The 27,016-nt window shown below is 37.5% G+C and overlaps 1 protein-coding gene across 3 annotated transcripts; it reads left to right on the top strand.

Moving 5' to 3' along the window:
* On the top strand, positions 1 to 26,330 carry APLF (aprataxin and PNKP like factor). Of its 3 annotated transcripts, none has more exons than XR_005264637.2 (11): positions 1 to 194; positions 3,057 to 3,128; positions 4,304 to 4,467; positions 5,309 to 5,459; positions 6,273 to 6,396; positions 7,507 to 7,676; positions 10,367 to 10,755; positions 14,111 to 14,163; positions 16,524 to 16,649; positions 18,984 to 19,030; positions 20,338 to 20,377. XR_005264637.2 is itself a non-coding variant. In XM_027453381.3 (11 exons), exons 1-11 carry the CDS (start codon positions 102 to 104, stop codon positions 25,539 to 25,541), a joined length of 1,566 nt encoding a protein of 521 aa, XP_027309182.2. In that variant the 5' UTR covers positions 2 to 101; the 3' UTR covers positions 25,542 to 26,330. The 3 variants fall into 3 exon arrangements, 2 of the variants coding, with proteins under 2 accessions (XP_027309182.2, XP_038033264.1); XM_027453381.3 differs by lacking the exon at positions 14,111 to 14,163 and adding an exon at positions 25,336 to 26,330 and having other exon boundaries at positions 2 to 194; positions 3,057 to 3,113; positions 20,338 to 20,376; XM_038177336.2 differs by lacking the exon at positions 14,111 to 14,163 and adding an exon at positions 25,336 to 26,330 and having other exon boundaries at positions 3 to 194; positions 20,338 to 20,376.
* The last annotated feature ends 686 nt before the right edge of the window (positions 26,331 to 27,016 follow it).

Here is a 27,016-nt window from a genome sequence, read left to right as displayed (position 1 = left end):
CGCTATGTGTGTGTGTATGGGGAGGGGGTGAGGCGCCAATATGGCGGCGCTCGGCCGCGGGGCGGGGCGGGGCGCGGCGCCCTGAGGGAGCGGCGCCCGCCATGGCGGCCGTTAGGCTGGCGCCGGCCGATGGGGGCTGCCCCGTGCCGCTGCCGCCCGGGGAGACGCTGCTGGGACGCGGCCCCTTGCTGGGAGTAAGTGAGGGGGCGAGGGAGGCGGAGGGGAGCTGAGGGAAGCAGCCCCGAGCGGGCGCAGCCTTGCCCCGCTTAGGGTTGTTGCTGGGGGGCCGAGGCGCTGAGCGCTGGTAGCAGCGCCCTGGGCTCGTACCTGAGGGGAAATGTTACTGCTGGTGCTGAAATGGGACCCTCGGCTGGGGTAGGGAAACCCCAGGGTAGAGCCCTCGTTTGTACGGGGGAGGGAGGCTGTCAGGGAGAAGGGCTCGGTTGGGGGGTTTAATGGTAAGGGACTGGGGTGCTGGGGTAACGGCTCTGGGGTATAACGGGGTGTCGGAGTTACAGGGTCGCTTCTGCAGCCCCAGGGGCTTCTCAGGGGCTGGTGCCTTGTGAATCTGTAAAGCGGGGTATTGCCACTCGGGTCCGGGTGCGTTGCCTGAAATGGTACATCCATTACATCAAAACACCGAGCTGTGGGATGCAGCGTCTGTGCTCAGCCGGGCTGCTTCTAAGTGCTTGCACTTTGTTTGCTGTGTAGTTAGTTGGTGTTTAGAAAACTTGATTCGTTTTCATAAGCACCTGAAAAAGAAGAAAAGTGTCTGAGTTTATTTCTAGCATAGTAGGGTAGGAAAAGGTCCTCACAGACTTTTCTTCAGTAGTTTCTGTCATGATATGGTTGTTTGTTTAAAATGTAACATTGTTTGTTTAAAATGTAAAAGAAAACAAAACGGAGTTATGGTTGATAGTTTTGAGTGGATCTGAACTCTACCAAATCACAAATTACAGAATTTCTAGGTTGGAAGAGACCTCAAGATCATTGAGTCCAACCTCTGACCTAACACTAACAAGTCCTCCACTAAACCATATCACTAAGTAAATCACTTCACGTTATTTAATTAGTTTACGTTATTTACATAAAATCCTTCTTAAATCTGTTGCAGTTGATAGCCTTTTCTAAACAGAAGCCCCAACCCACTGTGCTCTTTAAGTGCTTTTTGGAGCAGGAGTGTGACTGTGGTGGACACTCTTGATGCTGTATAAGCAGCCCTGGCCTTTGGCAAGTCACAAAACCAGCAGCTCCCCATGGTGTGGATGATGGAGATGTAATACTTCTGTGTGTTAGTGCTGACAAACAGAATTACGTGGCCATTGCAGATTTAATACCTACTACATCTTCTCCATATTCTGCCTGGAGGCAAAAGTGAAAGACTGTGGAGTAAGCAGATATCTCAGATGAAGACTTCAGGTCTTGTGCTTTTTCTTACTTAGACAGATACTTTTTTTGATGCTGGCATCCCGCAGCGTGTTCTTGTGACTAGCTAAAGTTTGTACGTCCAGGGATTGTTAAAAATGTTGGGTCAAAGGCTCTAAGAGAATAAAATGTACAGGTAGTTGCAATATAGCTGTTTTTGTGCTGCCTCATCTGTCAGATCCATAACAAAATGATTATCTCTTGCAATGGCAGTTTGCTCTTTGGAACCTTTTTTCCTCATTCAAAATGTGGTCAAGTATTACATTTTTTTTGCGTGACCTGGTAGTAAAATTACTGCGATAGTTTTTGGGTCTGTAGTTTTAGCTGGCTTTTCTAAGTCAGCAAACTTCCTGGAAGTGGAGAATAACAAGAATTTCAGTTAAAAGCTACTGGTTCACTCCTCACATTTGAAGAACCAAGAGGTAACCGTTACTGAATGCTAATGCTTCTAAAGCATACTTTGAAAGTTATTTAAAGATCAGGCAGAACTTTTATGTGGCATAAATGTATGTAGCTACAGGATGTTCAACATGGGTCTGCATGGTCTAATAGGTAAAACTATTTGTGTATGTAATCATCATGTTCAGGGCTATTAAGTTACAGTACACAGAGATGTTGACTTTACTTTACATGCTTTTTATTGTGTTTATCTACATGAATAGCTGTTTGATTGTTGTTTAAATATGCTTGTTAGAGATTGTAGTCTGAAAAGTGATGGCCTTTTTCCTAACTTAAGATTTTCTTTGTGCTATAGACTCTTATTTCTCAAAATTAGTTGATAATTTCCTTAGAAATGACTTTTGCTTTTTTGGTTTTAAACAGTTTCCAGACAGAACGTGTTTGGACAGCCAAAAAGTGTAAGTTTAGAGGAGCACAAACTGGTGCCACAGGTTTACGCTCGCTGGTGCTTTATTCAAGTGCGCTGACAGCTCCGTTGCCTGTGGAAAGGGTGGAGGGAGCAAACGCAGAACTGAAATTTCTTGAGAGGCACCTGAAAGGATCTGTTTGGGGCCAAATTTGACCTCTTGTGTTTCTCTTTATGATGAAATGAAAAGCTCAGCTCGGCAGCTTGTGCCTTCTGTGTAATGCAAAACGCTGTGAAAGGGAGAAGGATGACTCTTAAGTGGTCCCATGGTGGAATAGAACAGCAATTAGCCCCCCCCCCCCCCTCCAGTTAATGAATTGACTAGTGGAAAGCTGAAATATTCTAAGAAAAGAAAGTGCAGTTTCAGTGTTTTCTCTGTTGAAAAGCAGTTCAGATCTGGTACATCTGAACTGAAGCTTTTAAAAGCAGCTTCAAGCACCTGAGTGAGTAAATGGTCTCACTTCAGAGCTGCACATTTGTTGCCTTTGGTGAGAACTTGCTAAGACGTGCTGGATTCTGTAGGCTTCTGATTCCAGAAATTGAATCTTAATGTTGTTATCCAGAGTTTAGTAGAGAGTCAAATTTTGGGAAACTGCACTGATTTCATCACTGTTTTAAAACAGTCTGGAGCAATGGAGTATATAAAAAGTGAATCCTGTTAAAACTGTGCTCAGTTAGATCTGGGAACTTGCTCATGTTGATGCAAAAGGAATCTATATAGACTTTGAAGTACATGGTTCTCACAGCAGTTGTCTCTCCTTTTCAGATTACAGATAAGCGAGTATCCCGAAAACATGCCATATTGGAAGTGGTGGATGGCCAGGTTCGCATCAAACCGGTAACTTAAATCTCTCTGATTATGTGTATAGAGCCAACCTATAACTACACAATTTTAGATTTTCCTGTGATGTTAGCTTCATCTGAGAACAGCATTCAGTTCACCTTGCTCGTAGTCCTTGTTTTCCCATTACCGTGTCATTCCATCTCTGGGTAACGTTACTGACTTTCTCTTGCAGACTAGTTGTTGGGTGAATTAAAACAAAACAAAACACTGCAGAGATTTGATCATTACTATGTAGTCCTGTTTACAGTTTTCAGACGGATCCATGACTGCTTCTCTCTGTCCTTCAGAAATCTCTCTGAATTTACGATTTCTGTGTCTTGATCAAAGAATATGTCCTTCTTGCAAATAAACTCAGTTGTAATAAACCTAATCAAGACTTTCTTTTATAAAAATTGAATTGTTGGTACAATAATTGACTTGTCAAATCTTTATGTAGCTGCAGTTGATTTGGATGTCATGCATAGGGTATACTGAGGTATGAGATATGATTGCGGCCATTTCTGTTTTGTACAGATGAGTGACTATTTTGCTCATCAGTGCTGGGAGAGCTGAATGGAGCTGCTTTGGTACCACAAGCCTCTTATTTGTGTTGTGGTTGGTGGTTCTCAGATCTGGGCCTCACTTCAGTCCATGGCATTTTCTCTGTGATTTCCTTCTAGGATTTGCATGCAAATGGCAGTTCATATTGTTGTTCTCTAATCCATATAGTGGTAGCCCTACAAACTAGATCTGTGGCCCTCTCCTCTAGGGGAAACCTGCCAGCAGCTTGCTTACCTGTGGTGCAGGTAAACTTGAAAAGTAAAAGACAAAACACCAGTTCATACAATCTTTTTTTTTTTTTTTTTTTGTGTTGTTGCGCTCATCATCTTGGATTGAAACTTTAGGAATCAATTGTAGGTATCAAAAAACAAAACAAAACAAAAAGCAGAACTATTTGAACTAGTTAGTGGTAACTAGTGTATCTGCCTATTTTTGTCTGTAATGTTTCGACATTGCAGCATTGCTGTAGCTATTACTGTGGCATAAGGGATTTGTTGTACATGGCAGAACTGTGGGAGGGAGTTATCTAAACATACTGTACATGCTTTTTGTATTTTTGTATATATGCTAAGCATACGTACATGCTTTTTTAATCTTAAAAAATGCTGATTGTTCTTTCTATCTCACAGATTCATGTAAATCCATGCTTTTATCAGTCTGCTGAGAATGGTCGTCTTCTGCCGTTGGAAGCACATGAATGGCACTCATTGAAATTTGGTGATAGCTTTTCCCTACTGGTTGACAAATACATTTTCAAGGTTATTTCTGCTCATCCTGTGGAGAGCACAGTAAGGTATCAATACATTAAAAAAATGATGCTGTTCTCACTAATAGCTTTTTCTTACCGTTAAGTAAAATCTGTCTCACTTAAGGTCTAAATGGTTAAGCCCAGAAACCATGAAGTCTAGGAGGTAAATTGACAGACAGTCTCGGTGCTAGAAATGTGGGGTTTTGGATTTGTTTTTAGTGTTCTTCCACCTAGTAAATTCTTTGAAGTATTAAATTTGAGGACGAGTTAAAACTTCTCTTGAAATGAAATATTATGGTTTTCAGTAATGTAAATGTTGCTTAAGTTTAGCACACAGCAAACCATTTTTTTCTAATATATGACCAATGGCAAGTGTCTTAAATGCAGCATGAAATTGGTCAAAGAATTTGTGTTGTTACGTCTGTAAACTTAGATACCTTTTTTGAATTCAAAGATGAAAGTGAGAAGTAAATAGAGGTAACTTGTCCAAAAAAATCTGTGATGTTTCTTATTTTGTAAGAAGCATATAGCAATTTATGTTTGGGGGGAGCTAATATAAGCAATTGATTTATAGTAAAACAAATTCTAAGCTGTAACTTCAACTTCACCAAAGTTTTATCATGGCATTCACTATTACAAATTAGATACTCAGTCAACAGAAACACTACAGTAAGGATCAGCAATGATTGGAAAATTGTTGGTTCAAAGTTCTTTCAATGGAAGTTAAACAAGAAACTATCTTGATTTCCTGTGTTAGTTGATGCAAGAGTATGTTAGATTCTATTTAGAAGTATATTAATGGTAAAAGATCAGCCTCTGTTCAAGTTAAAAGTACATCTTCATATTCATGATGAGTTTGTTCAACAAAATTACTTTGTTTTGTCAGAAACAATCCAGAGGTTGGTGCAGAAGCAGCAGCAAGTGTTCATCCTGTTGAGATGTCTTGTAGTCCGTCATTAGTACAGCCATCGTGTTCCACCTCTGAGATGCAGGGAATTGCAAAAATAAGACAAAATGACTCTAATTCTACACTTCTGGTGGGTCCTTAATTTTTTAAATATTTGCAAGCATGTGTTGAAAATGAAGCAAAGGTGTTTTCTAAATTCTTTTTTTTTTTTTCCTGAAAAGTGAATAAATTTCTATTGTTTATGATAATAATGTTATGGCAACAAAAATCATGTAGCTATTTCTACATGAACGTTTTGGTATAATGATATTAGAGCTGAACATAGTACTGTAAAAAAGTCTTAAATTCTGGTCTCTGTATCACTAACTGCCTGTAAGTATGTTTGAAGGCCCAGGGTAGCAAATGGCTCTTCTTCCAGCCAGGGTAAAAGACTCTGAAATTTATATCTGGAGATACTATAGTTAGACTGTAGATGCCTTGTACGGGCTGTAAGTGTACTAGCAGCCTGTTTCATTTGAATCATACATCTGCAATGGCGTGGTGGTGTCAAAATCCTAACAAATGCACAAGTAAACAGCCCTTATGTTTTTCCCTGGCAGTCAGCATTTTGTCCAGCAAAACAGTGTTTTCAAAGCTAGCATTGTTTGTTGTTTTTATTGTTATTGAGTAAAAACGGCCTGCAGAAAGTCTGATAATCGCACTGTCTCTGTACAGTATATTTTTCTTAAAGCTTCTGTTGTATATTCATCATCATGGTGCTAAAAGGGATACATTGGGCAACATCATTGTACAGTAGGTAATAAGCAAGTCCAATAAATGTCAGCCCTTACTGTAGTAATCCAAGCTGCGTGTGAAGGACATAGTCATATACAAACTTGTGTTCTAGTTTTTATCTCCTCTTTTGTACCTAGTAAAAGGAGCTAAACAGTAAATAATGTTTCAGGTTCCTCCTTATGATGATGAAAATGAACAGTCAAAATCTATTCAGAGGAAGAGGGTGCTTCCATCTTGGATGCTGGATAGTGACCTCCTGGTTCAGAGGGTTTCTAAGCCTGCAATGAAAGGAGGTAGGTTTGCATGCCACTACACGTTGATGTGCTTTGATCTCATTTTCTTAAATTATAATTGTGGTGGTAGAAAATATTAATTCATTACTTCATTTTTCCATGTTCTGTGCTTGGCAAGAGACAGAGACTTCAGAAACTTAATTCTGTTGTCTATATGATTAATGACAGAGGAGATGCAACAGGGCTCTTTCTGATTGCTTTTTTTTTTTCATGGTAGTGTTTTTTTTTTTATTATTATTAGTGTTTTTTGTTGTGGTGGTTGGTTGTTTTTTTTTGTCTGTGCCAGCTAGTACTCTCTTTGGACAGCTGACAATGTGGTATTCTGGTGGAGTCCTTTTCTATAAATGTTCCTGTTTTGCAAAGGGTTTAAATTCTAGATAGCTTCTGTATTGTTAATTCCTGGCCTTCTCCACATTCAAGTAACCAATTTATTCCCTTCTAGTTTAGGTTCTCCTAATATCAGTTTCTTCTTTCTGAATATGTTATGCAGCAGATGGAAACGTAACAAAAATGGGACCATGGCCCTAGCTTTTTCCTGCCTGTATACGTGGAAGATACTTCAGCACGGAGACCTCATAGTTTTCTAGGATATGAAGCGTTCCAGAGAGAGGCACAATGTTCACTTTCTCTGTCAGTTACTGGTTGATGAAATAATAAAGTATGATGTGATTCTCTAGGCAAGTAGGCATACCTTGATTCTATTTGCTTGTGTAAGCTGGTAACCTGAAGTGATATTTATATGCAAGGTCTGTAGTAGGAAGTCCTAGGATGTTTTGTTTATCGTTTACGCAACAGGGGTTGATCAAGTTGTCAGTCATACTGATAGTCCAGAATACCCTTTGCCCCCTTTTTTCTCCAACAAATTTTCTCTGAATTTTTTTTTTCAATCTAAGAAGTAGTTTTTACTCCTGTAAGCGGAATTAAGGATTACCGGGAGTACAGGAAGTGAAAAAATTGTGGAAACAGTGCATATGCAACTGCTGCTATTCCTCGTACTTTTTGCCTGGTGTTCTACTTACATCTAAGTTTAGATTTTTATTGCAATCAGGATTTCACTGTAGAAGTTGTGTTCCAAAAGTACCTTTTTCTTTTTTTTTTTTTTTTTTTTAGGTACTAGAAAGATAAAACACCAAGAAAGGAGAGAAAGCAATATGGAATCACTAAAATCAGATGTAAACATGCTGCAGAGAAAAAGATTAGCTTCTGAAATTACAGATAATTTGATAGATGAAGAAGATGACGAAGAGGAAAGGAGCTGTTTGTCCTCTCCTTCATCTGAGGTAACTTTTTGCTCACAGGAAAACCTGTATTTCGAAAATAAGAACCTAGTTGGCAATGTCATAGTGTAATGTTGGGTTTACAATGTTAATTATGTGTTCTGCTTGTGATTTGTTGTGTTTAACAGTTGTTTTTGAAATGCCAGTTCATTGGACAGCTCTGTTGCAAGGATGCTGGATGCCTTCGGGGACTTGGTAACGAGTGTTTTTCTGCAGTTCCTTCTTGGGACCTGGAATTGAGGCTGTGCATGTTCCATGGAAATCCCAGACTTCCTGCTGTACAGCAGGAGGGCTGAGGGGCATGGGCCAAAGTACTGGTCTGCTAGCCATAGTAATTATGGCTTGGAGTTTGGTTTCTTTTTGTGGAGAACCCTTTTCAGGGGTAGGTGATGGTATGACACTGATGTAGCGCAGCTGTGGACTTTTTCTCCGAAGTGGTGCCATTCTAATTGGTCAAGTTTTATGGCCAGAAAATTATGATACAAGCCTCATCAACTGCTAAATTTTTTAGAAAGGTGGCAGAGTGTTTTTATGCTATTTCAACAAGAATCAAAAAAAGGAAAGAAAGTCATCTGAAATCCAGAATGGTCTGTGGTCATGAGCAAACAGGTTTCAGTCCTACAGACCGATTAATGAGGCTGTATGTCTTCAAAGTAAAACTGTGTTTATGGGCAGTTACATACTGATAGTACACTGCTAATAATGAAAAGATGTTTGTCATTGATAATGATCCTCAAAACACCTTCTGGTGAGAACGAACTAAGGGTTTTACTGTTTTTTAAGTGAACAGCCTGGAGTTCCTAGCCTCTAGCTCTAGGATTGCCTGGATCTGTTGTAGGATCTGATAGAATGCTATTCATTTGTATGCTTCATCAGTTCTGACACCAAAAAAAACACCTGTAGTGTGTTGTTGTTGTTATTTTAATCTTAAGGTTAATGAAATGATCTACTTGTGGAGAGTTTGAGCTTACCTGTCAAGGTAGCTTTAATATAACAGGATCTCTTAATCTGAAAAAGTCTTCTGAATGGTGAGCTCTGTTGGCAAGGAACATTTGTACTAGCTGCAGTGCTGTTTTCTTTTGTCAAATTATGAGGTGAGTGACTATATAATTGTTTTATTTAATAGGAGAAAATTACGTATGGCTTGCAAACTACAAAATTTTATAAATAATATTTGTCTGAAGCATAGTGTAAGAAACTGCCTTCGGAGTTTTGTAGGAAAAATAATTATTACTTGCACGAATAAGTCATAGAAAACTGAAACACATTTCATTATCAAAAACAAAATCACTCTTCTGCTGTCTCAGCTGATTGAGGAAAATTTGCTGAAGGGCAAGTGAAACAAATCCTAACTCACTCACAGTGCCAGCCGTCCACCAGATGGCAGTGCAGTCATAGACACATTCTAACGAGTGCAAGTAATGCTGTTTGTTTTTTCCATGATTACAGACAGTTTTTAATGAATCATCATAAGAACTCTGGTAGTGTTGGATCATTTTTCTCTATATATCTAAGGAGAGTAAAGTATATAGTAGTGAGAAGTCACTAGTGGGTGTGGCAAGGTAGAAAAAGTGTCGTTTTGCACCTGAAGGCTTATTTCCTGAAAAGCAGTTGTTTGAGCATTTATTTTGGGAGACTCATAAAAGTCATCTTTGTCCCTGAGTTGACTCACTAAATACACTGCAGTCAGGACCATTTGATATTAATGTTGAATTTGTCCTTTCTTAATCAGATTGCTGTTCATATATAATTGGCTTCAGTTGTGGTTTACATGTTGTCAGATTTGCATGGAAAGGGTCAAGATCAAATAGAAAACTACCAGCTGACTTTCAGTCCCTGCCAAACACATCAGTGTAAGTGAAGTATGTTTACTGGAGCTGGAACTTCAGAGAAGGAACTATAGAGATGATCAATCTTTGAATAGTTCCGTAGTGTATCCAAGTAGCTCAGCCTTCAATAGAGGTGTGCTTCCAGATAATGTCTTGGTTACTGGGGCATTGTTTTTTGTCTTGGATATTTCTCCTCCTATTCTTTATTTGAAGTAAGTGTGTCTTTTACTTTCAGTGTTATATATACATATTTTAATTTCGAATGCAGTATTTGTCAAAACTGATATCTGTGCCTGACAAGTTTTTTTTCATTATTTTGAAGTCATGAGCTGAAGTGTTTCAGATATTTTAGGGGAAGGATTAAGCTCAAGGTGTGTATGTATTGATTCCCATATATCTCTCGTACACATTAAAAAATAACATTAATCTGTATATATATCTCTAATATATTCTGGCACTTCAATAAAATTGATTCTCGTACAGGAATGTTCTAGATTACTATATCCTCATGTCTATAACCCACGTTCATTTTTAAGGAGCAGTACTTTTAATCTAGAGTTAATTTAAACTAAAATGCTTAGACTGTTCACAGATTGAGGTGATAAGGGTGGTGCTTATGTATGTTGTGAGGGAACCACAGCTGAGGATGGAAGTTCTAGGATAAGTTTTTCTGTATATTGTGTTTGTTTTTAACTTAAGTCTTTCATTTGGCAGCTGTGTGTAGCAGCTTTTTTTGGCTATGAAAAGTGGAGAAGAAGATTTTGCAAACCGGAATGACAACATGGGATAGAGTTTGACCTTAATGCTTTTAATTCTGAATAGTGTAAATTTTCAGGTCGTTCAAAATGTAACCTTGTTCCACAGAATGCATCTGGATTTCCTCTTGAGAGTACCATGGGAAACATGGAAGGAAATGGCAAGACTGAAACAAAAAAAACTGGAAGTACTATGGAGAAAAATGATAGGCAGCTGCATAGTAAACGGTCTAAAACAACAGGTCAGATCTCCAATAAAAGAAATAGAATTGAGGAATCAGAAAACAAAGAACAGATCACTGGTTCTACAAGCCAACAAGCTCTCTCGGGCAGGACTTCCCAATATTTTGGTGCCCAGGAAGGGACTCATGAGCCTGATGCAGATCTGGATTACGAGACTGAAATTTCTGATACAACCAGAAGTGTAGATGCTTCAGAAAGCTCCAAACAGATCAAGCGTAAGAGGACACCTTGCATGTATGGAACAGGCTGTTACAGGTAAAACAAAATTAAAACTAGCTTAAGTTAGCATATTATTAAAAAGTAACTTATTAGCTGTGGAAGAGAAAACGAGAGAGTCATTGCAAGGTTTGATCTGGAAAAAAAATAAATCTTTCGGTAAGCATGGGACTGATAAGAAACAAATGGTGTAAATACAGCTTTAGAAGTATAAAAGGAGGAGACAGGAGGTCTTGTTAACTGCTAGTAAAACCCTAAGGAGGTATGAAAGTACTAAAGCAAATTGCAAAACAAAGTGTTATAGGAAATAAAAAAAAAAAATAAAACAGAGGTCCGTTTTAAAAAGAAAATAAATCAACAAACCTGCACGTACTAGCCAAGCACAGGTACCAGAAGGGAAAAGAGATGTAAATGGCTGCAGTGGCCAACATAGACCTTTAGACTTATTTTATTAGCAGATGAAACTTTTACAGGAGAGAGTTGTATTTATTGAAGTAATTGCATGTTTTATGGTTTGACTGTTTAAAATACTGTCTATCATCCCCAGGTAATCAAAAAATTATTTTTATTATAACTGTGCCAGTCAGGTTTTCTTGTTCAGCTTCTACTTCTTCCATGGGAATACAATAAGCTTACTTGCATGCTCCTTCTCAACCCCTACCTGGTCAGCTTCTTTGGTGTATTTCAAGTGGAACTCTTTTTTTTCTTCCGTGTCTAACACGCAATTCATGATGAAAGACCTGTTGTACAAATCTGTGTGATACAAATGTTCCAGGGGAATTCCAAACCATCAGCACTTAGTGTATGCACTCCTGCTAGTTTCTTCTGCCTGGAAAAGATTTGGAGTGCCACGTGTTGCTAAGTGAAACCTAGTCGTGGTTTAGAGGCCAGACCAAAGGCCAGAGAACTGTTGTAAAAGGCAACTTTGAGCTCTAGATAAAACCACATAAATCAAAAGTGCAAAAGATGAGGCTAATCCAGGAAACAGTCAGTGGGCCCAGTGATTTTCAGGGGGCTTGAAGAGTAGGAAGACCAGTGACTAGCATAAGTAAATGTATTGTTGTATATGCTCAATGTGCAGCTAACTTTGTAAATCAAAAGCTTAAAGCTGCTGCATTAAGTCATGTCAAATTTCCAGTTTTCATGCATCTTTTTCATGTACCTCCATTTTTGCCTTTAATGAATATAATGAAAATGGTAGACAATTAAGCTGATCCAATAATACCAATGCATCATTTAGTTTGCCCAAGCTACTTTTAATTCCTCTCAGGCTAGATTTCCCATGTATGGGGGTTAAGCGGATTTAATGCTCAGATATCCTAAATGATTCCTAAAGTTTAAGAAAGGAAATTTTAGTTAAAGTTGTGTGGAATAGGAATCTGCACATGCATGCGTGAGTGTTGTTTTGGTAATTGTGGCATTTTCTTGAAGTTTTTTATGGGTGAAGTAAATCTGTTTTAAAACAAACAAACAAACAAAAAAAAACAAACAACAAACCACTAACCCTCTCAAGAGTATTTGCAAAGCCTGAGGATTTCCAGTCAGATATGTTTGTTATTCGTAAAATGCTGTTTATTCATAGATTAAGTGATCTTCAGAGTTTGTCTTTATTTTATAAACTCCTGTTAAGAGCACCTTTTGGTAAGTGCATAGTAAAACAGCCCAATCTGAAGGGGTTGAATGTTAGCTCTATTAATTTTATTAATTTCTCTAACAAATACAAACATCTTGGAAATAGTTTTGAACCTGTGGCTAAGTTTACTAATCTATGGATTTGGAAACAATGCTTTTGAAAGAATTGAGCTTGCTGTCCACGTCCCATTCCACAGATCGTTTTTGTCATCATATTTCAGTATGGGATTCTGCTTCTAAGATAGCCTGAAGCTTTACCAAGCTGCAACAAACTGCTATGACCGCCAGGAGGCGAAGTGCTCTGTGTACGTTGTACCAAACCGTATTTGTTGTCAAGTGGCTAGCTTTTTGAATACTTTTATTTGTTTTCCTGTCTGTTGCTTGCTTTTCCGATCTTGGAAGAAGGAGGAATGTAAAACAAACAAGTAAAAGATCCAAAGCCCTTTTGAAGGGTTGCTTTGGAGGTGTGTGGTAGACCTTCATCACTGAAACTATAACCCGCAATTCTCCATATTTTTATTCATTTACTTGTTTGCACTACAGTGTTGTGACTAAATGTGTGTAAACTTTTCCCATAGCTGTCAGAGCAGGGCACAATAAACCTTCAGATTTGTATTTGCATTGTTTCAAATATTTTGCTCTTTGTTTATGAACTTGCTATTTTTCCTTCCACCTTAAACTTGTAAATCCGGCAGCTGAAAACTTGTATTTCTCTTTTTTGAGTCCTGTTTTCTAATAGAACTTGCAATTTGGAACTGAAAAATAGTACATGTGCACCATTGTGGCATAACTTCAAGCTTGAATTCTAAGGCTTTATAACTTGTGCTGGCAATCTATTACATCTTTTCTACCAGTTTCTGTAGTAGCTGAGAAAATAAACCTCAGGTGTGTCCTATGTGAATGGTGCCTCTGTGATTATGAAGAGTGAGATATGGGAGAAACCCCATCTTCTGACTTTCAGAAAAACTTTTAAGTTACTTTTGGTAGTTGCACAGATGAAAAGCTGTCCTAAATATTTCACTGAGCAATATTTGACTTGTGCTTGAGACAATTTCATTGATTCTTTGCATCTCTACTTGCATGGTTTTCTGCATTGCAACTTCAGAGCTCCTGTGAAGCGTAGCAAAATGGCAGTAATTGTGGGCTGTGCTAACATGACTATGTTTATGAGAATGCAAATCTGTTGTAACTTTATTCTTAAAATATGCTTTTAGGCAGCATATATGCCTCAGCAACCTGGCTGCTGTTGGATCCACTCCAAAAGCTTTCTGGTTAGGCTGACGTTTTTGTACCTTCCAGCTTGGAAGTTTTTCTCTGCCATTTCTGTAAGCTACTGGATTCCAAAGAGGCTGCCAGACAATCAGTAGACAAAGGTGATGGCTGCAGGAGGCAGCGAGCTGCAGGTGATGAGAGCTTCATGGCCTTCAGTCCTTCCTGGCCGTTCTGTCCTGCCTACTTGTTGCTCTTGCTTTGACATAGTGCTGCCACTCCCAGCGTCCAGCAGGCCTTTCTCTAAACTGTTATCCAAAATCGAAGCATAAGTTGAGGGAGCAGTTATAGGAGTGCAACTCAAGTTATAGCTTATTTAATTGTAATATCTGAATATTACAACAAGCTAAATATCTACTGCCTAAAAATTCAAAACAAGCAGAACCCTTAATAAAAGGGAAGAGATGTGCATGTAAGCTCTAGATTTTTTTGCGAGATGGGATGCTGACTTTATACAAGCTATGCACATCTGTGCTTATATTTGTTTTGCTAGATATCATTGGACAACACATAGGAGTGGAATAAGCACAAGTTATCCAGGTAAAGGTAAGATAAAAGATGACATTTGTACTAATCCTGAGCATCTGAAGTACAGCATGTTTAAGGTGCTCCACAGGTAACACAAAATTTGTGGAACATCATCCACTGCCCCAAAGAATCATAAGCCTAAGGATTTAGTAAGTGGGATGTACATACAAACCCCTTCATTTTTCTTCCTCCCTCTTCCCTTATTCTTTTGGGGTTTGTTTGGATTGGTTTTAATAAGAAGCAAAATAATAATTTTGTTGCTCAAGTAGGTTTTGAAGAAAAAAATTTAAAGGAAATATGCATCTCCTAAAATACAATAGTTTGTCTAAGTGGTAGCTATTAGGCCTTCTTTTCTCAGTGAATGCAACAAAATGTGTATCTTACTCTAGGAAAAAAAAAATATTTCACAGAACATTAGTTGCTTCCATATTCCCTTGAGGAGATTAATTATGTCTCAAATGACTTGAAGTTCCTGCAAATTTTGCTATTAATTTAGCTTTGTGCATTTAGAAATGAGAGCAAGTAAAACAATTTGGTTTCATCTCAGTTATTTTTAAATGGGAAAAGAAATGAGCAGTCAGCTCCGTAAGGCCTGAATTTGGTATAAGAAGTGACATTTCCTGAGAACTCATGCTGAAATAAGTGGCAAGTAAATGCAACCTTGCAATGATTTCTACTGAAACAGTATTTACTTATCCTGTAGGTTGCAGAAATTAACAGAAAAGATGAGAAAGCTGTCACCTATGTGAACATATCCAAGGGATGCTGTATTTTTTCATAATTATTTTGTTGAAGAGTTTAGTTTGCTTTTTGTGTTCCTTGAGTGAAAGATACCAGGCAAATGGTGTCCAAAATTATTGATGCTAAATTTCTAGTCTTATTCAAATGCCTAGAAGGAGGCCTGAATGGGTAGTAAAGCTCACAGTGCTTAATTAATCACTTTGCAAAAGCTGTAACAAAACAATTTTTTCTTTTCTTACGGTGGTAGTTGAAATGCTAAAAATGAACATCAGCTGTTCCATATGAAGTTTGTAGCAGGTGTTTGTGAATTTAAATAAAAGAATACTTGTGAACAGTTGAGAAGCTCTAGATGCAGCTAGCTTTTTCCCTGGCTTTGTCTATAAATGCAGCTGTAACAAGTATAAATTAAAACAGTAATTATCCTGCAATTTAAATTGTTGTTCATCTTGCCTGAGGCAAGCAGTTCACTTTTATCATTTGCACAAACACGTTGAAGATTATATACTTGGGGAGTTAGTATGGTAAGTCACTGAAGTGTTTGTGGAAGTCTTTTGGAAAATCATTTATTAAAATCTCATGTTCCCTGCTTTTAAAAGTTATGCTTGGAAAAAGTGTTCATAAAATATAGGGAAAAAGTAGATTTTCTTGTGGTAACAGTATGTTAACTTCATATTTTTTGTGGTGTGTTCTGGACTGTTACATGAATTTCTCCTGAAGTCACTTGTTCTTCTGTGTTCTTTTTAACATCACTTTAAAAAAACTTACAGAGCTAACTGTTCTCTAACTGGCATTTATAGCTGCCTTGTCTTGTATGGTGTGCATGCAAACCTGTTGACTAGAAGCAGTGAAAATGTTCTTTCAGTGATCTGTGTGTATTCACTACTTGCTGTTTGTGGATTCAACCATGTAAGTGTTGTAGAACAAAAAGATGTGCTCTCACTGCTTACATTGTTGTGACTCAGCTTATATGCAGAGCCCTTAGGTCTGAACCATACAAGTTCCTGTCCTTATTGCTCAGATTATAATTGGATACCTCGAAAAAAAGTCATCGTAGCCAAGGCAGTCTTGACAACATGGTCAATGTACTGTCCAGTGGACGTGAGTAGCGTGGTGGTGTTCAAGTGAGTAATAACTTGCATATGCAACAGAAGTAGTGGTTGAGACAGATTGACTGAAGCTATACACAATCTCCCAAGTGTGCAGTTTCTTCATTTCTGCAGTTGCCATACATTGGCCCTTCTGATTCAAGTTGATGCTTCAGTAGTGTTTTTTATAAAGCTTCTGTAGCTCCCGAGGGAGTCATGACTTTGCAAGTCAGCCACTGAGCAAGATTCATGCTGCGTGATTACTTCAGTAGATTGTGCGTGTGTTGGAGTTCTGAAATTTAAAAACTGAAGGCAAATAGGAAAATTTCCATTTTAACTTCTTGTGGAGCGTGTGCTGAGACAAAAATTAACTTCTGTTATCCTGAAAGTGGGTCTGCATACAGTTAAACAGTTCTTATTAACATAAAAAGTTCCTATTTATGTAATGATAGAAAAACGAGTTGCCACTTATTCAATAATGCCATTCTTATTTCCACTTGTCATGTTTAAGCAGAACAGGCAGTTCTCAATAAACATATTCATCTTTTGCAGGAAGAATCCTATTCACTTTCAGCAATTCAGTCACCCTAACGATGATGATTATCATGAAACAGATACTTTAACTGAAGGTAATGATGATAACCGTCCTGAATGTCCGTATGGAACTGCTTGTTATAGGTAAGAAGCAGTAAGTAAATGGTTTTCCTTACTTTATAGAGTAAGACTGTTCTCCCCTGGAGTTAGTGATGCTAGAGTAACGAGTAATTCTTGATGTTAACTCTGGAGTATAGTATATTATTAGGGCTCTTCTTAAATTCTTGCTGCTTTCCAAAGTTTACTGTGGATAGACTGCTACTTTCAAAACAGCAAAATATTTCCAAAATATCTGGTAGTGATTTCAACCTAGCAAACAGGAATTGTTGACTTCTGTAAAGCATTCAGTAGCATAGAAATTGACTCTTTTCACTTCTCATTGTATAGCTAACCATTCTTTTACAAAAACAATTTATTCCTACGTTCTTTTCATGATCTGTAATTTTTAGTTTACATTTCGATAAAGCATGTTGAGACTATACAAAAGCTCTATTTTATTTTAATAAGTGTTTGATAGAAGGCATAATTCAGGTAGCAGCAATAAAATCCAGTTGCTGTGTTGCACTTTCTTCTAAGCACTGTTGATTTTCTGAAAAATATAGCTTTACTATATTTTTTTTCTTTACTGTCTACATTTTACACCTTTATTTAGTAGATCTTAGAGCAATTAGGTTGGAATGGATCTGCAAGGATCATTGAGTCCAACTACCTGACCCCTTCAGGGCTAGCTAAAAGTTAAAGTGTGTTATTCAGGGCGTTATCCAAATGTCTCTTGAACACTGACAGGCTCGGGGCACCAACCACCCCTCTAGGAAGCCTGATTCACTGTTCGACCACCCTCATTGTGAAGAAATTGTTCTTAATATTCAGTCTGAATCTTACTGGATACTGTGTAGTTGTCACAAGGGAAAAAAGCCTATATTCCGAGGAAATAGCACGTTTAGGAGAGCATACTGAAATTTACAGCTGCTCTTAGTAGAGATCATGTCTGAACATTTTCTACTATCTCTTCCAGAAAGCGTGATCATGATAATACTAGAGAGTGCCTTTATGAAAAGTAACAGAAGGAGGGTAGTTTTTTTAAAAGCAATAGTATATTTAGCTAATGCAGGAAAAAAAGTTTCTCTTTCTTATCGTAGGATAAGAAATCTGAGTTTATGCCAGTAATGAAATTACCAATGTGCTTTTCAACAGTGCGGTGGTTACTTAGCCAAAAACAAAACACAGAACAGGCAACCTCTGTGCTCTAAGTAACTTCATGACTTCTTGATCTGTATTTAATTCTTTTGGGGTAGAGAATATGAGGTATCCATGAAACAGTACTGATTCTTTAAACTTACCAACAGATGAAGTTTGAAGAGTTTTCATATATGAATGATCTAAACATGATGTCTTGATTTAGGATTGAATGGTCTGATACTGATGATAGTAATAAAACATAGAAATAGGCATTTTTTTCTGCACCATTTATTTTGTAGGAAGCAATATTTCCATTTTTCAGATAAATATCAATGCGTACATAATACACTTCAGGTTGGCAGTACGTCTAGAATTATAAATCTGGTTGAAGTTTCTGAATTTGTCACAAGCAGTGACAAAACCAAGATTTTTTTCTTTTCTTTTAAACTGAAGAGTAACTTTATTCTGTTCTTCTAAAGAGTAAAACACAAGCAAATGGTTTTACAAGGCAGTCTTTGTGGCAAACGTATTTTGTAAAATACATGCACGCTGCAGTTGTATAAATTCATTTTAAGTGTCAGGGAGTGCCAAAGGGAATGTCATTTTAGAACAGTGATCTTTAATTGCCATTTATTTTCACAAGCAGAAAATAACATAACTGAACTGGTTTTCTTAAAAAGTTAGAAATGTCTAAATTTTCGGAGCAATAGTTGAAACTATTTTAGTATGCAGTCCTGAGAAAGTCCTGTAGTATGCTAACAAGGTAAGCACAATGCAAGTTAAACTAAGTTAATTTATTTTATCCAACATTGGATAAATGTTTTGTGAGAGGTATGGGAGGGACAAATTAAATTGGTGCATGTTGATTACCTGTGTTAGTCACAGTTTGAATGAGGGGAGCATGTTTTGGAGGTCCAAGAGCATGTTGGCTTTGGATTTTCTTTCATTGCTCTGATGGTATTGTTTCTATAGAAGACAATGCAAAGTTGCAATGGAACTTACTGGATTGCAGCAGCGTACTGTAGAAAGGATAAATTCTTCCTGTGGCCTTCCATGTGGTCCTTCAAGACAATCAGTTCTTTCCAAATGCTGCAATTTTCCCAAACTGTTTAATTTGCCGATGAGTTAATTTCTCATTTCACAATGTTCATTGCTTTCTGATCTATGACTGTATGCATAAAATACCAAGGAGCTCTGGGCCTCCAGTGACATATCATGCTTTTGCTGTTTTATTTGCAGGAAGAATCCACAGCATAAGCTGGAATACAAGCACACTGCACCTCCAGGTAATATCACTCCTTGTTCAATAGAATTCAAAGTGCATGTATGTGGGGGAACAAACCAGGAATGGATACAAAAATTTTGGATTACAATACTGCAAGATACTGTAAATGAGAAATACCATTTGCAACTTACCCTACGTTACATTGCACTCTTGCTGTTCGTAAGCTTGAGGTCTTGTCATTGTCTGTGATAAGGAAGGTTGCTTGGCCACTTCAGCCCTGTGCTCACTTTTTCAAGTGTTTATTGACTGAAATGAGACAAGATAGGTCAGAATTGACATGGTTTGTATGGTCTTGTGTCTTAAATATTGGAGGAAAAACCAACACCATGTGGCATCTGGATATTTTCACAAATGTAATGGGTTTTAATGGAAATGAAACATGGTATACTGTGATATTACCAGATCTCTCCCCTCTGTTCAGATCTGTAGTATGAGAATGAAAACTGAAAATACACATAGGTACTATTGAAACATTCAACATTTATAATGGATAGTGCAATAAACTATTTCCACAGCTTTTCTCCTGTTTTCTCCTGTCCCAGTTGCAAAATATGTACATGGAAATACTTCAGCTGCAGAGTGTGTTATATCTTGAGATTTCATTCTTGCTTTGTATTTTTATTTTGATAGGAACTTCTGGGGTAACACAATTTCTAAAAATTTTTACTAAAGTAAAAATAGCAAGAATGCATCCTTCCTTTAATATAATTAAAACTGCATTTGATTCCTTATTCTGAACTGTACTAGTCTTCCCTATTTCAGTAATTATACTTGTTGAAAAATATATTCTGTTTATATTTTGAGTGTTCTTAAAGAACTCAAATCGAAATTTGAAGTTTTTTACTTTTTTTTTTTAAATACTGCACTTGGAGGTTTTTTCCATGTGAAATCCCAATGCAATAAAGAAGAATTCATGGCAGAACAGTTACAGACATGATAATATAGTTTACTTAAACAATTGGAATTATGACATTAGTAAGGAGAAATTACATTTATTGAAGCAATGGTGTAAAATGCTTAAATACTTTGAAGCACTTGAATTTTTTGTTTAATAATACAAGTCTTAATGAGATTGTTCTGGGTAGGGAATGGTTTATAATTGCAAGAAAAAGTAAATTTGGTGAATCAGTAATCATTCAATACAGAATAGTTGTGTTTTTTTTTTTTGGGGGGGGGGGCTCTTGTGAACACTGCATATTCATTGCAGTGTTTGTTTTAATAGATTAGTTGCTTATTGTTAACAGTCTGTGTGAATGCCACTGCTACTAGATTGTACTCTGTCCTCACTAGTAACTTTCATTTCTTTAGGAACTGGAAGACGAACCCGACAGCGAACTTCAAAGAATGGTTAGTATGTTCTAATTGTGCAAATGGGTGCATCCATGTCTACCATACTTTGTTTTTTGGGGCATTTAGAAGTCCTGCAGATGGTAATACTTACCTGAGGAAAAAACTATTATTTCACTTTAATAAAACCCTGCTTGCTTTTTTATAAATGGTAGTGCTGAAATTCAGTTTGTGCTAAGCTACCTCGATGAGCATACCTGTACTTCCCTGGAAGCAGACAGGAAATCAAAATGATGTTTCACCTTTGAAAAAGACATGGCTAAACTGTATGCTCTTTCCGTACATATAAGGATTGTAATAGGATAAAAGGACCTGATACTTCATATACAGTTAGATAAGATTCTGTAAAGAGCAATTGCTTTTCAAACCTTTATATATTCCTTCTGTTGCACTGGCCTTTAACTACCACATAATATCTGTGCATGTACTAATGAGCTTTTCTTGCATGTACTCTGTGGTATCTGTTTCAAGTGAGATATTGTCTTGTTAGGGCTGAAGTGTAGAAGAAGGTTAGTGCCTTTGGGTTGGGGGCCGCTTTTGCTGTAGACTACATACGTATCCTTCTTTCTTCAGTTTCAAGTCTTCAGTGGGGATTATGTAGTAGCACAGGCTCTCTTTATAATGTAAACTATAATACTCTATCCAAACATACCTTCTGTTTGCCAGCAGTGCGCCTAGCTTGCTTTGTTGCTGTCAACAATGGTAATTCATGTGTTGCATATGTACACACTCCAGGTTTTTAAATCCTTCAGGTCTGTTTCCAGACTTCTGTTGTCTCAGCTTCCATGTGTGAAGCTTTCTAAAATAATTTAAAAGTGAGCTTTAAAGAGCAGTCTGAAAGTCTAATGATATTCACTCTTCACTTTCTTTACGTGAATGGTAGATACCGTGTGCACGTCTCCCAGCAGGTGGCCAGTCAAGAATGGCTATATATAGAGAAGAGTTATCTTATAAACTCATGAAACTTGAACATGGAAGTGAAAATCAACTCTTGGTAATAAATAAGAACCAGGAAAAAATCATATTCTCTGCACAGGGAGCAAAAGGGAATTTACTAATTAAAATATCGTTCTTAATGCTGACTTTTTTTCCCCAAAGTCTTATGACTGGCTTGCTTAGTTCTCTTTAGGGCAAAGCTTTTAAAAGGTTAGGCTCAGTAAGCTCTTATCTGATGCAGCTACATTAAGCCATGCAAGGTCACACAGACAGACAGGGCTCCATTAACCTTTATTTCATGCTGTGTGGCACTACTGCACTGTTGAGCACAGCAGAATTAATTTCCATGCAAATATGTTTAAATTCCAGCAGACATGAAGAAAGGATACTGACTGTATGACATTTGACATGTTTAGTTTTTAATGTCTTTAGGCTAATTGCTACCAAAGGGATTGCAAATTGCTTGTAGGGAATGAGATCTATGCTGTGAGATATAATCCAAGTCTACGGAAGGGTTGTAAGGGAGAAGATACTAAAAAAAAAGTTGGTGCTGTCACTAAGTTGTTACTACTAAATTGACAGTACCTAGAGGAATGACATGATATTGCTGTGGATCATGCAGAATTCTCCTGTACTCTTTCCTAGTTTTTCCAGCAAGCTAAGCAGGTAACTTCCAGTTATAGCTTTTTTTTTTTTTTTTTTTTTTTTAAAAAGGGGTGATCAGTAAGCTTGTCTCCTATGGAGACAACCTTTAAGAGAAAGCATTAAGGTCATCTTTATAAATGTGGTATCGGAGAAAAGGCAGGATTGTGTTTCATGAGTTGCTTTGGGGGCTATAGGGCTGAATTAAACTGTAACAGAAAGAGGTGGAGTGCGAAGATGTGGAAAGAAATGCATTATTCACTGCAAAAATCTAAAAGCAATGACATACAGGGAGGAAAAATACGGTATGTATTTTGCTGTTTTCCTAAAAACGTAGGAGCATATTTTGATAGGAATTGTGGCAAAATATTCATTATTTCCAAATCCATTGTAAAATACCACCCGCGGCGCTGTGAAAATGAAGAATGGCTTTTCTTTGCTAAGTAGGTCTTGGGCTTATTTTTGTAAGTGTAGTCTGAAAAGAGGGATTTTGTTCTTGCCACATTTAGTGTCTTTGTTATGATCTTTTCCCACTTCTTAGACGATTCATTCTGTAAGACCATGGGCTGGGATTCCTATAAGAAAATCTGCTGGTATGGGTGAACATGGAAGTGATTAATTTCATCTGAAGACCGACAGACAATAAACCAGCAAGCATTATAGTGGATTGCAGCTCACATTGCCAGTTGGCATTTTCAGGATTTTCTGCTAGGTTATGCACAGTCAATCATTCAAGAATGTAAATTTTAGCCATGGTTTTTTTCTGGACTTCCGTCTGTGGCTGTCACACCTGGACCTTATGTTATTCAGGAGGTCATTTAGTGTCTCTGTAACACAATTTACCCATAAAATAGTGCATCTTTGAGAGACTTGGCTAATGCTGTAAATGCTTTAGGAATCCTTGGATGAGAATTGCTGGAGATTGTAAAATGTTAATCAGACGATAACGTAATTCTGGAATACTAATGTTCCCACTAGTGAAAAATGCAACTGAGAGAGGATAGGATCTGACTACGCGAGATACTGGTGTTCTCTTTTGATTACCACATGCACACAGCTTGAGGACCTGAGGCTTTGACCTCAGATTGCTAAGAAATACTTACGGCTGATATAAAAATTGATCTGGACTGGGGTCTACGGCTGAGGAAAAATATGTATCTATAATTTCATATGACAGATAATGACAAAAACTGACAGAATGACAACAGACAAATTATCTTCATGAGATTGTTGACAGGTCATCTCTACACAAGATAAAGGAAAACATACAGAGGCTGAGAGGAAGAATGAATATGGTTTTACTCAGGGATATGACTTAAGGGCAGAATAACATGATTGGCATATTACTGCAGTGTGGTTAATGAGAAATTGTGCACACATAAGAAAAAGGAGATAGTGTAAGGTTGTAGAACATGTTAATAAGCATGTCTATCAAAATCAGGAGGCAGCGGGAATAAATTTGTTGAAAGTTCACAGCTGTGGATAAATAAAAGGAGAATGCACTACTGCCATGGTGGTGTCCGTACAAAGCTGCTGCCAAATCAGTGCTCCAAATAGCAGAATTGGTTTAAATGGGTGAATTTGCCAACATATTTGAATAATTAAAGAAATACTGCAAGGCAAGCTGCCCAAAAAAAGCTTGGGAATGTGACATGAGCAGCATCCATTCCTTGTAAAGAGAGGTTTATTAGTCTTAGATTCCTGCCAATACAGAGTATTGTGAAATAGTATGAATGCTGAAGGCAACTGCACTACAAAATGGTAACTTTTGAAGATAGATAGAAGGTAAAAAGACTGTATAAGAAAACATGCTAAGTGAACTGGGAAACAGGCAGGCTGCATTCAGCTTGGAAAAGAACTGTTCAGTGTTTGGCATTTCCTTAACCCTTGTTCAGTAAGGAAGCACAAACTATCCAGTGTAGATCCAAGCTGAGAATTTAAGAGGTGAGTGGTCTAGCAGGTTTTCTGTCAAAAGAGCCTCAGGAAACAACAGGAAATCAAAGCCATGTAAGATTCTTAGAGAATTAGAATATAAAACAGCTTCTCTGTTTATGAATGAAGCCAAAATGTAGGGGCAAAATAGCCATCTAGCAATAGTCAGACACAGTCAAGAAAGATGTATCGGTTGTATATAGAAGTAGTCTGCAATGTGTATTCTTTTTTTGTTGTCTTTTGCTTAGAAGGTAAATCTGATACTGTTAATACCAGTGACAAAGGGTGTTTTTATTTCAAGATAAACAGAAGTTCAATAGTACTTAGAAAGTTGCACACCCTGGGATCCAATCTCAGGGTATATGTGGCTCTTGAAAATCATGAATAATGGGTGTGATCCATAGAGACTAGAGAGAGAAGCCAGGAAGCTCTGTGCTCATCAACTTAAACTCCGGTTTGGGAGTTAGGCCTGATACTGGTTTCAAAGTGGTAGTATAAAACGTGGCCTCTGCTTACAGTTGTATGAAACCAGCCTGGTTCTGTGACAGCTCTCAAAGAATTACGGTTAGAGACAACAGGTGAGTATTGTGTCTGATAATGTGGCACAGGGAGCAGAGGATGGACATTAGACTTGGACACAGTATGAGGATGGGAGGACTTGCAGTCTGTGTACTGGAGGGGACAGAGTAGGGATGTTGAATCACTGTAAATTGGAGAGAGAATTTAAATATAATTTGTAACATACTGTATTCTGTGCAATAAAGGGTAATCAGCTACATCATTTCTTAGCTTTTAGGTAGTTGTTCTGCAGAAACAGGCCATGGGCTGTAATACACGATATCTTAATATTCTTTTTCAATATTTTGTGAAACGTAGCTATGAGAAGTGTTCATAGCATTGATTTTATTTTTATTTTTTTTATTAACCAGATGATTGTAGGTTAAGCACATAGTACCTTATGTCTGCCCAGAATGGTCAGTGCCTTACCTGGAGCTCTGTTTGGGCTGTAACATTGTGAAAAGCACTTGAATTCCAGAAAAGAGCACCAAAGATCAGATGTACAGGAAGCATGACAGATAAGGGGAAAATCAAAGGTAGCATAGCCTAGATTATAAAAAAAAAAAAAAAAAAAAGTGGGGGGAAAGGAGAGAAACGTGAAATAGAGCTTACTGCAAAGAGACAAGTAATAAACTTCTGGCTTCACTGTGAATAGAAGCGTGGATTTAAACCACTAGGGAAAGCTTTCTAGGTAGATAAGCACTGCAGTAGGTGTCAGAGGTGGTAAAATGTTTCATGAGAGTTTTGAAAATCTAACCAAAAATTGTCAGAATAGGTGCTTTAGTTGATTCTTTCCCTGTTAGAGATAGGTTAACTAGATGGTCTCTGGATGGTCTTTTTATTTCTACATTTGTAATTCATGAATATATCACTACTTTTCTGTCCCTACAGGAAAAAGGGCTTTGGAGAAAGACAGTGACAATGATGGCGAACCAAATGAATATGATCTTAATGACAGCTTCATAGATGATGAGGAAGAGGAGTGTGAACCTACTGATGAAGATTCTGATTGGGAACCAAGTTCAGAAGACAAGGATAATGAAGATGTCGAAACACTTGTGAAAGAAGCAAATAGATTTGTTAAGACCAAAAAGTAGCTGCACTGAATAAAATTAAGTGTCTGATCCAGTTAAGTTAAAATTCAAATGTACAAGGAGAGGAATTGCTTTGAAAATGACTTTTTTCTCAGTGATGTAGACGCTATAGGAAGATTTTAACAGGGCTGAGGGGATTCAGCAATACCATTCCTTTTGGGTGTATTTTGAGATTTTTGTTTTATGAAGTGGTGGAGCCAAATGATTGAGCTCTGGGATTATATTGTGTGTCAGCTGCAGTAGGACTTATTAAAAAATAGAAATTTCTTAGTTATTTCTTTTCCAACACCATTAGACTGTCAGTTTGAAACACAATTTTAAAGCTTTGTAATGCTTTGTCTTCCTGTGTTTGAAACTAATAGTGACAGTAGGAAGTCTTTAGTTTTGCTGAAACACAACATATACTGGAATGAAGAGGAGCTATACCTTCCGTATTGCAGGCTGATTCTTGGCCATCACTGGGGAAATCTCTCTAAGCCATATTATGTGTCCTTTACAGTTAGTGTAACCTTAAATTTCATTAATCTGCTACTAGCTTTCACTTTAGATGTCTTTTCTTTGATTGTCTTTATGTACGGTAGTTAAATACTGGTTATCTAAATAATTTCAGAACAGTATCTAAATGTACTGAACATCTGCTCATGTCTCAGCACCAATTATGGTGTATTTGCTCCAATTACAGTACCAGTTTCAGTACATGTACATCACTGTAACTGTGGTCAGTTAACAACAAAGCTGAAATCTTAATGACTGTATTTTTGCACAATTAAACTTGTACTATACTGTGGGAAATGCTTGTAACCGTGTCTCTGATTTCTAAAGGCTGTGTTGGAAAATCTTGCCCTCAGCGTGTTTACAACTTTGCTGAGCTTGAGTTAAAACTTTTTAGTGTTTTTCAGGGAAGACAACTGAAGCCTTGTTAATTTGGGGTGCTTTTTTGATACATAATACTGAAATTCAGTATGGTTAGCATACTTGTTTGGCTCTGTGAAACTGCCTAATTAAGATGGGATAATAGGCATCCAAATATACGTGAGCATTTTAGTTGGATGATGAAATGCTTGTTGCAGGTGAACTTCAGGGAATACATGTGTTCCAGCTGATCAGTTTTCTGCAGCATGTCCCATGAAACACTGCATGAAGAAAAATGCCATGGTCCAGGGCTTCAGAAGAAGCAGATGTTTGTAGTAATGACCTACCTGTTTAATGTGGCTTTGCAGTGTTTTTAAAATACTTTTATGCTGTTATTGCAGCCTAGTTGGTTCTACGTAGGTAGAACCTAGAACTACTAGTAGTTCTTGATGTTGCATGATAGCTAAAGATTTATCATTGATTCCAGACTACTGAAAAAATCATGGTGAAAGCTGTTGTATAAGGGTAACTGAAGTTAAGAGTATTTGCTGCTTTTGTATTTTCCTTAACAGCAGTATATATTTTTATCCTTCTAGATCAATGAACTGGTAACTCCAGGATATTTG

Source organism: Anas platyrhynchos, chromosome 3, assembly GCF_047663525.1.
Source record: "Anas platyrhynchos isolate ZD024472 breed Pekin duck chromosome 3, IASCAAS_PekinDuck_T2T, whole genome shotgun sequence".
NCBI classification, from domain to species: Eukaryota; Metazoa; Chordata; class Aves; order Anseriformes; family Anatidae; genus Anas; species Anas platyrhynchos.
Note: the sequence above shows the minus strand (reverse complement) of the source record. Positions and strands in the feature narration are given on the sequence as shown.